Source organism: Fukomys damarensis, unplaced genomic scaffold (assembly GCF_012274545.1).
Source record: "Fukomys damarensis isolate Sample0158 unplaced genomic scaffold, DMR_v1.0_HiC HiC_scaffold_33, whole genome shotgun sequence".
NCBI classification, from domain to species: Eukaryota; Metazoa; Chordata; class Mammalia; order Rodentia; family Bathyergidae; genus Fukomys; species Fukomys damarensis.
The window spans coordinates 40,718,551-40,729,389 of NW_022900945.1; the positions used below are offsets into that span (position 1 = coordinate 40,718,551).

Here is a 10,839-nt window from a genome sequence, read left to right on the forward strand (position 1 = left end):
GCTCGCGACCTCTTTCGCCAGACCTCTTATGACAGTCTCCTATTGGCTTTTTGCAGTTCTCGTCCCAGGTGATTGGTTCAATGCGCTCCTCGTCCGACCTCGGTTAGCAGCAGTGAGGCGGGATAAGAAGCGTCCTTCCGCTTTACACTGCAGGCGGTTGCTAGGGGCGCTGGGAACTTTAGGTTTGAGTAGAGATCAAACCTTTTAGAGAACGTGTGGACCCGCCCCAAGATTGGCGGCGGAGAGAATTTGTGCCGGAGTAGGGATGTCTGAATCCTGGCTGGAAAAGTCCCTCGCCAGCTCCCGTAATTTCAGCCTGAGGACGTCAGTTTCGTTTCCTCAACACGCTGTGCTTGCCCAGTTTTTTTCTGGATTCCCTTGCTGTTACTGTCGGCTCTGTTGCGACATTCCCCAGACACTGCTGAGGACTCCGGGACTTGGGCGGAGGAGATGGGTGCGCTGCAGTGGATCTGAACCAGCGTGCGGGGCGCTTCACATAGCCAGACACGTTCTTTGAGAAAAATTGGTGGGTGGGTTTTAGTCCGTAAGAAAGTATTCAAATTTCCGCATGGTTAAGATATTACCAGGTCTGTCGTGGATCCGCACCACCCCAAAGAGGTTTCAGAGCTGGTGTAGTAGAACTCGGGATCCGGATTCAGAATTTCCTGATATTCGTGAAGAATACCTTTTTCTGTGCCTTTGCTTCTCTTCTCAAAGGGTAAAACAGCAACTAAATAGCTTCATAAGAACACTATAAGTGAATCTGTTCAAGAAAGACAAGTCATTGTTGGAGTCGGTAGGGAGCAGTTAGTCAAAGGGTACAAAGTTTCAGACAAGAATACTTTTTAAAAAGAGATTTGTGCCTTTATTAGAGTGGTGTTAGTTTTTATATATACTGATTTGGGTAATCAAATTATTGTGTTTTTTCAAAAAATGAATGATACTGCAGAACTGCAGTACTTGTCCGACAGTCTTATCTTTGCTTCCGTTCAAATCGAGAAATAATGTGAGTAATCAGAAAGCGTTACCAGTAGTAGCAGCCATCAGTTATGGAGGAGAGAGGAATGGAAGCAACTCATAATTGGAATTCCATAAGTATGGATGCCAAGTCGCATGAGGCAATTTACCCTTTGCTTGAATATTACTTTTCCCCTTCAAATACTAGTTTTTCTTTGACTTTTTCTCTCAGAATATAAAAAGTATGAAATAAAAACAGACTTTTGCATGTGTACTTAGACGTGTACAACTGAAGCATTATAGAGCTACGTAGCTATAGCTGGTAACCCCAAAGGCCACTGGTGCCAAAAGGAGCCAGCAACCACACTCTCTTGTAGCCAGAGAATAGCAGAAAGTCAGGAGCTAGCCCTCTGGTGGCTGGAAGGGTTTCCCAGGTTTGCTACTTGCTCTTAGCAGCAAGAAGGGGTGTTAACCCTAAGAACTGATAACCTCTGGCACTCAGAGCTCAAGTCTGTTAACCCTAAAAGAGCTACACTTTTCCAATTCATGATTTCTGTATGAATTGAACAAGAACCCTCAACCAATTGGTAATATCTTAGAACCTTATACAAGAGGACCCTTGCCTTATTCCCTTTCCCTGAAGAAGAGGGCAGACAACAATGACAATTATCAGCAAGAGAGAGGTAGATGACAAACCAGCCTATGTCTGATTTCTGTCTTACCTGTGGCTAAACACCCACATTAGCCAGTGAATGCTTCCTCCTGAATTCAATAGGAATTCGTTGTAGTTCCTAGCCATTGAGATGTTTAACACTAAATAAAAGCTGAAAAATTCCAAGGAGCAATCCTTAAGGACGTTAGATTTTTGAGAAAAGGATAACCTTCTAGCTTTCTGACAAGCTTTTATGTCAGCTTGTCAGTGGCTTCCTGTTTTTAAAAATTGGTTATATATTCACTAAGCCTGCTCTTTAGAGGTTCTTTTACTTATAGGTACTTAATGTAATAGTATTTCTTTAACAGGAATGCAAGGTACTCTGCAGCCCCTACTAAGATCAGATATAGTGGTGAATGTCTCATAAATTGTATTCCTGTGAATAAATATATTCATGCCATAACAAAACAAATGAGAGGAAGTCACAGGTAACTGGTTATGGACAAAAAGAAAAAGGGAAGTAAAATATGAACGAATAAGCTAGACTCAGCAACTGAGAAAGTTATGTAAACATCTTGGGAAACTAGGCACATGGGGTCCTGGAGCAAAATAAACCTTATCAGAATGGTTGGGTAGGACTGGAGACTACCCGAACAAACCAGCAGGGAGGATCCCCAGCCTGAATTCTTTTTGTACCCATAATTGCCTAGCTTGCAGGTATTTCTGACTATATACAAACTAGACATTTAGCTTTCAAAAGTCCTCTAGAATGTGTGTTACTGTTCCAGTAACTTACTACAAAGATGTATAGAAGACAAGAGGCAAGAAATATTTCCAACACCATAGCCGTAAAAGAGAAAACCTCTTGAGTGGTGGCAGTAAAAGCAGAAACTGAACTAGCAACTGGGCAGCTAGTAGAATGCTATAGACACTACCTTTAAAAAGTTTCTTTTTTTATTTAATTGAAGATTATTATTCAGGTTTTAAAAGGAATGAAATTTGGATACATGGTACAACTGGGATGAAGCTTGAAGATGTTATGCTAAGTGAATAAGTCAAACACAAAGATAAATACTGTATAAGATTTTACTTATATGAGGTATCTAATAGTCAATTTCATGGAGATGAAAAGTAAAATAGTAGTTGCCTAGGACTAGAGGAAATAGAGAATGAGGACTTAATGTTTACTGGGCACAGAGACTCTTTTCAGGATGATGAAAAATTCTGGAGATGGATTGTGATTGTTGTCCAATAATGCAAATGTTGTTAATGTCACTAGACTGCATTAAAAATAGTTAAGTAGGTAAATTTTAAGTTATAGGTATTGTAAAATTAAGGGAGGAATTGGAAAGTAATTGAAATGTGAGTTATTTGAGGTCCATTATTCAGCCTACCACCTGGCATATAGTAGATGCTCTGGGTATATCTGTTGAGTAAATAAACAACTACTTATCCATTGCTGTAGACATTTTGTGTCTTGGAGAAATAAAAAGGTTTTGTTTTTGGTGGTGCTGGGGATTGAACCTAGGGCCATATATATGTTAAGTGTGTGCTCTACTTCTGAGCTATAACCCTATCCCACATTTCTTTTCTTTCTTTTGTTTCCCCCTGAGTGCTAGGGATTGAATCCAAGGCCTCAGATATTCAAGGCAAGTTTTCTACCATTTAGCTGCACTCCCAGCCCTGACTTGGAGAAATTGAGTAAGAAAATGTAGTATTTCAAATCACCGGTCTTAAAAAAATTTTAAGTATTTTTTTTAATAAAATGACAAAAGTTTGTTAATCACAACCTTTCTGAATGAAATACTGAGAGATGAGGAGATGAATTGTCATCTGGACATTAATGAAAGCCCTGCATTCACTCAGAACAAGAGCTCTCAAATAGTTCGTTACTTTTTTTTGGACATTTTGCAAGGAAAGGAAAAAGTAGACCCTACTTGAAAGCCGCCATAATTATTTTAGAGATGAAACACAAGATCTAAGGACAAGATATTACAATAAAGCATGCTATTTTTCCAACTATAGAAGCCTTTTTGTTCCTCTGAAACTAAATGAAATTGTTTTGCAAAGTTAAAAGTATAATAAATATTGAAAATAGATTTGGTAGCAAATACCATATATGATCAATTTGTGTCAGACATTCCTGGGCAAGTGGCAGAAAAATATATTGATAATTTTATTGAAGTCTCTGCTTGTCTTAAATATTACGTTCAACAAATTCATCTGTCCACATTTACCTTCATCTATAATTTGTTATTTACATAAAAAGACATTTTAGATTCGGCTACTTCCTAGAATAAGATCTTTTCTTTTTTTGGTAACGGGAATTGAACTCAGGACCTTGCACTTGCAAAGCAGGTGCATTGCCACTGATCTAAATCCCTGGCCCCCTAGAATAAGATCTTTTATCTCAACCATTTTTAGGACTATTTTTAAGTAATAAAAATTTTAATGTAATGATATTGGGAGTTTTAACTAGCTTTGATTCTTGCAAGTTCCTCCAGAAATAGTGCTGTCCTGGCCAGTGACTGAGCATGGCAGAAGTACTAATGCAAGCCCAGGAAGCTTTGCATGGGATAACCTATTGTCCTAGCTGAAACACTGTGCTGCAGTCAGAGATGCTGACTATCCAGTTTATTCTCTTCCCTCACTTTCATAGGAGTCAGACTTGTGTCATAGTCTGTAGGCTCTCCCACCTCCTCCTGCTCCTTCTTTTCATAGATATTCCCCAGTATATATTTTAGATGTGAATTGTGTCTTCAAAAAAATTCATGTTGAAGCCCTATTGGTACCTCAGAATGTGACTATTTGGATACAAAACCTTTAAAGAGGTGCTTAAATTTAAATGAACCTATTAGGGTAGACCCTTATGCTATCTGACTGATTTTTTTTTTTTTTTTTTTTTTTTTTTTTGGTGGCAGGTATTGAACTCAGGACTTTGTGCTTGGGAGGCAGGTGGTGATGTTCTTATGAAGAAAGCAATTTTGAAGCTGGGCCTGATAACACACACACACCTGTGATCCCAGCACTCCACTAGGCTGAGGCAGGAGGATTGGAAGTTTGAGCAGCCCCACCTGGGTGGAGGCTGCGGATCTGTCTCAGTGCAAAAGTCCTAGGTTTAGTCCCTAGTAACATAAACACAAATGTACACATACAAAAGGATATACACAGAGATACCACATACAGATGACATAAAGGAAAGACAATGTGAAGGCACAGTGAGAAAATGGCTATATGTAAACAGGGGAGAGAGGCCTCAGAAGAAACCAAATCTGTTGTTGATACCTTGATCTTGGACTTCTAGCCTCTAGCACTGAGAAATAATTTTCTGTTGTTCAAGCCATCCAACCTTAGGAAACTAATGCATGCCAAATTCCACCTTGACATTTGCTTCTTAGAGAATCCAAGCTAATACGAGTCATGCTAGGACAGATCCAAGAGAACAAAATGGGGCTTCAGGACTGACTTACTACCTCATGGGCAAAGAGAGTGCTATCCTAAGTAGTATAGTTACATCGGTGGTTCCTAGAACAAGGAAGTGAACCAATTTCTGAAAGGTTCATCGTTGATAACTTGGGGAAATTTTCTGGTAGGGGAAAAGTAGGTATAATTTCAGATATTTGAAATATAGGTGTGGAGGATACCTATTAGGACACTGCGTTTGTCTAGATACTGCTAAGTTGTTTTGAAACTTTGAAGAGAGATGAGAAAGCCAGGGTCCCACTTGGTGAATGGCCAATTAGGAAAGAGAGAGGGTTAATTTAGTAGCTTCCAAAAAAAGATTTATCTCTCGTGGAAGAAACTGACACAATTGAGCCAGACGCAAGACATGATAAGAGTCACAGAATTTCATAGATAATTAAATGTGCTGCCAAATCAGGGTTCTGTTATAAAAGCTAGAGACTGAAATAAGTGATGGAATATCTGGTAGGACACCTTTAACAATATTTGTTTTGCAGATTTCTGTATACTTTCAGAGCTTGCAAAGGTGATCTTCCTCTGTAGGAAAATCTAGTAACCTCTCTATGTTACTTGACCAGAGGAGCTAGAATATAAAACCAGATCATCAAGATTTCATTGAATTGGAAATACTTCTTTTTTTTTTCCAGTTTTTAAAAGGAAGATTTATTTAACAAGTTTCACTTAGTACAATACATCTAAATGGAAATCACAATACAAGGAAAAGATTTAAATCAAAGCCTCAGAATTCCGTACAAATGACATGACCAAACTCCTAAAGTATTGGTATTACATCTCAAAATTGTCCCGATCTTAAAAAAAAAAGTGAAAGTTTACACTCACGTGCCTTACAGGATATTAAACCAAAAAGCTAGAATTAACAAACATGCCAAATGTTTTCACTTTGAATCATAGACACAGCTCCTATATTTGAGTTTTACAGAACAGCACGTTTCTCAACATGCATCTGAAGTGTTCAATGTACTGTGGTATAAGAGCAACATTTAACATAAGTGAAACTGCTTTAACCTAAATATGCTTACTGCTTAGGTACACTCCTACAACATAACTAACTTGAGGAAAGCTGAAAGTTGTTTTATGTTATAGTCAATACTGAACTTTGTTATTACGTCCTAGATGATGTTTCAGTGTTCAAAATTATTTAAGTTTTAAAACAATCTTGATTTCCACTTTTCAGTAAGCATGAATCACAAGCCTATAATGCAAAACTGTTAATTTTTATTTTCTTAAAAAAGGAGAGAAGGAGGAGGAAAGAAAGGAAGAAAGGAGGAAAGAAAAGAAAGGAAAAGAAAAAAGAGGGAGAGAAAGAAAGGGAGGGCAGGCAAGCTAGGTGACCAAGAGCAATCAGAATCATTAAATCATTATATTTTCCATTTACCAATCATATTAGATATACTAGACATCCCTCCCATTCTATCCAACTCCCATAATGCACAGCTTTTATTTCTATAGTAGCTGTTTAATGCTCTTTGTCTACCTTAAGCGAGGTTTGACTGGTAGTCACTGGAGTTTTCCTGCAGAACTTGGTCATATCCATTCATACTGCCATGACCACCATAACTGCCTCCATAACCACCACTCAGCTGCTGGCTGGCAGGACCCCCATAACTAGACTGGTTAGACAAGCCCATCCCTCCCATCATTTGGCTACCATAAGCACCACCACTTGCCCCTGCTGTAGAATTCAAAAAGAGTTCTACATAGCTATGATCATAACCTCCTCCACTTGTTCCTGCAGTAGAATTCAAGAAGAGCTTCACATAACTGTGTTGCATATTAGCTTTATCTTTTGCCATAGCTGCCACTGCATCTTCATGAGTAGCAAATTCAACATCTGCCTCACCTGTAACCCTGCCATCAGTTCCAATTTCAATGTGTACTCTCATGGGGTTAAGAGGCGAGAAAAAATTATAAATATCATTCTCAGAGGCTCTGTAAGGTAACCCTCTCATGTGTACACAGTGCCCCGTGGTGCTCTGGAAACTAGACCCACCATCTCCATATCTATGATCAGACATTCCTGAGAAACAGTAATTGAGGTCTCTTCCAAACCTATCAGACTCAAATCCATAGCCATCATTATAACCACCATAATCATCGTAGCCTCCATACCCTCCACCATACGCACCCTGCCTCATCCTTTCAAACCCAGCTCCTCTGCCAATGCTCTTATAGCCTCGGCCGGCCCCAGGACCTGGCCGCTGCATGGCCATGAGATAAGGAGGAGGATCATAGTGGGTTCGGACTTCAGCTCTGCTACTCTTGAATATTTCAATGTACCTGTGCCCTGTTGTTTCCTTATGTTTCTTTAAGGCTTTTTCAGCTATCTCCTGTGAAGCAAACTGCACAAAGGCTTCCCCCATGCTCCGCCCCTGAAAGTCCACTGGCAGTGTCATCCCATTTGGCACAATTTCCAGCCCTGAAAAGAACTGAACAATCTCTTCCTTGCTACAGCCAAATGGGAGTCCTCTAAGCCGGACGAAGCCATCATTGGAAGTATCAGGACTATTTGGACCTGTATGCTTCAACACCCAATCCATTTCAACACTGTTGGACTTGAATACTTCAACGTATCTGTGACCCATGCTTTCTCTGTCCTTCTTCAAAGCCAATTTCACTTCATCTTCTGATTCAAGTTCAACAAATGCTTCACCACTTGGTCTGCCTTCTCTGGTGTAGATGAAACGAATACCTGATGTGCCATTCTGGATTTTGCAGTTAGAGAAGAAGCGCATCATTTCATCAGCTGAGCAGGACCAGGGTAGGCCCCTGACCTTCACCACAAACCCTTCCCTGCCTTCTGTGCTCAGCATCATGGTGACTGTTGGGCTCTTGATGGCAAGCTTGGCTCAATGCACTTTTAATGTGGCTCTAAAGACACCAGGTTATTTTCCTCCTTCTTCCCTCAAATGGCTATAGCGAGACGGTAGGCGACGACCAGAACTACTTCTCGGAAATACTTCTTGATTCACAGAATTTATCACCCTGGCAAGGACTCCAGGGAAATGGAACAAACTTACTGCTAGAGTTTCAGAACCCTAGACACAGTGATGTCCAGTGCTTAGCAAAGTGGCAATCTCTTGAGTTTCCTTGATTTGTGGTAGAGAAGTGAATAAAAAGATCAGGAAATGGGTATTCTGGAATCAGTATAGTACGTGAGGCCAGATCATTATGTTTCACAGAAGGATCCAAAAGATATGCCATTCACCAAGGCCACAGAAATGGTCTTGTAAAGAGTAGCAACAGCATTACTGAGAAGTTTGCTGCAATCCTGGACCGACATTTAGAGAAGCAATCACAGAGCTGGAGCTCATTCATAACTATGGTAATGATACCACCCTACACATCCTCCTAAGTCTTAGAGGCCAGATGGTGTTGCATAGTCACCAGAATCCAGGAGGCCCAATTATCATAAAGACCAGCAAGATGTGGCAAGAGTAGCAAAGTAGAAGTGTCTGAATTACCCTGGCATATAGTAGAAGCCACCCCCCTAACACGACCTGGACATATATTCCAATAGACTCAAAGGTGTGAAAACATGGTTTGGAGCTTGTGATGGTTAATTTTTACTGGGTCATAGGATGCCTAGATATTTGATCAAATACTATTTTGGGTATGTCTGTGAGAGTGTTTCTGGGTGAGATTAACATTTGAATTGGTAGACTCAGTAAAGCATGTTGCTCTCTCTCTTTGCAAATGGGCCTCAACTAATCAACTGAAAATCTGAATAGAACAAAAAAGATAAGTAAGAAGGAACTCTTGCCTGACTACTTGAACTGGGACATTGGTCTTTCCTGGCCTTTAGACTTGGATTGAAGCATCAACTTTTTGGGGGGTCTCAAACCTTCCACATTGAACTTACATGATTGACTTTCTTGATTCTCAAGCCTTCAGACATGGACTAGAATTACACATTGGCTCTCCTGGATCTCCCATCTGTTGATTACAGATCTTGTTATATGTCAATTTACATAATCACACCAGCAAATTCTTTATAATAAATCTATCTTATCTGTCTATCTATCTATTCATGAACTTAATTTGTTCTAAAATTTTGGAAAAGATGGCCACATTTGTGTTTGTGTGTGAAAGACGGCCATGGTTGTATTTGTCCCCTGATGCAGAATTTGCAAACAAAAACAAAATTTTGCCAGACAATTTCTATTTTGCCAGACACTTCAAGTTGTTTACAAACAAAAGTATTCATGAACTGAGGTACCACTGTGTATATAAATATACCTCCAAGAGTTGGAAGCCCTTTATGTAAAAATGTGGAGGAGTCATGTTTGGTAAAGTAATAAACTCTTATTTCAGTAACTTTCATTGTTTCATTGAGTGGTGGAAATGGGCAAGAATGAATTTTCAAAAGGAATTAAAAATAATTCTAAACCTCAGAGTAGATTCATAATTATTCTTGTGCAGTCTTGAAAAATGAGAAAAGTTCAACCCACATGACATTCTCTTAAAACCTAAAGCCACAGACACATTGTAAAATACTAAACTAGGTAAAGGTACAGAGAGTGAAAGAGTTTTGAGGTGCATGCTAAGAATAAGGACATTAAGGGAAACTCTGAAGAGGTTTCAGGTGGAAGAAGAAAATGTTACTGGAAATTGGGAGAAAGGTGATTCTTAGAAAGTGGGAAAGAGCATGGTTGAACTGGATTCCAATGTTTTGTACAAAGTGTCAGATGAATTAAATTTTGTACAAGGAGTCAGAGAAATTAAAAATTGTTAGGAGAGAGACGAAGGAACCTAAACTTGAAGATTTGGAAAACCCTCAGTGTATTTAATCAGCTTTCCATTACTGTAACAAATACCTGATACAATAAACTTATAAAGAGAAAAGGTTTATTTTGGCTTATAATTTTAGAAGTTTCTATTATCATTTGGCCCTATTGCTTCTGAGCTTGTGCTGAGGCAACACATAATGGCAGGGAGTGCATGGCACAGTAAAGCCATTCACCTCGTGGCCATGAATGAAAGAGGAAGGAGATTGGGTTTTCATTATCTTTTCCAAGGGCATACCTTAGTGGCCCAAGGTATCCCACTAGGCCCTGCCTCTTAAAGATTGCACCATGGGTTGGGGACAAAGCCATCAACATATGGACCTTTGAGAAACATTAAAGATCCAAACTATAGCACTCAGCCTTTTCATGTTGCAAAACCACCACCAACAACAAACAAAGCAAAACAACAACAAAAACAAAAAGAACAAGTTCAAAGAAAACGGTTGTGTTCAGACTGTCACTGAATAAAGAGTTAATGGGATTTAATGAGTTGATACATTCACAGCTTTAGCTGAAGGTGTTGGAGATTGGATGAAATAAATGAAGGTGGTTGGACTTTTTGAATTCAACAGATGCTAGAAAAATTTTGCTGTGAACATGTACAGTTTTTCAAGAAGAGGGAAAATTGCCCTTTTGACAATTGGAAATCATCAGTCACTGCCTTAGTTTCAACAGGGCCTCCACCTGAAGTTCTGGGGGCACCACTACCCTGAAGAATTGGAAAAGGATATACCCTAGTGGGCCTGGAGGGCAGAGCATGGAACCTAACAGTGTCATTCTTATGCCTTAGGAGCTAATGGAATTTGCCTTGCTAAGTTTGGGACTTGGGACCTGTCCTTCCCCGTTTCTCTCCCTTTTGGAATGGAAATGTCTATCCTATTCCTTTTCCACTGTTGTATTTTGGAAGTACAAAATGTATCTGATTTCACAGATTCTTTATCTAAGGTTAAATCCTACCTCCAG

The 10,839-nt window shown here is 39.5% G+C and overlaps 1 protein-coding gene across 1 annotated transcript; it reads right to left on the reverse strand.

The window, feature by feature from the left end:
- Positions 1-6,336: 6,336 nt before the first annotated feature.
- Positions 6,337-8,034, reverse strand: LOC104849500 (heterogeneous nuclear ribonucleoprotein H2). Its single transcript, XM_010605970.3, has one exon. The coding sequence runs from the start codon at positions 7,903-7,905 to the stop codon at positions 6,568-6,570; it is 1,338 nt and encodes a 445-aa protein (XP_010604272.1). The 5' UTR covers positions 7,906-8,034; the 3' UTR covers positions 6,337-6,567.
- Positions 8,035-10,839: the final 2,805 nt, after the last annotated feature.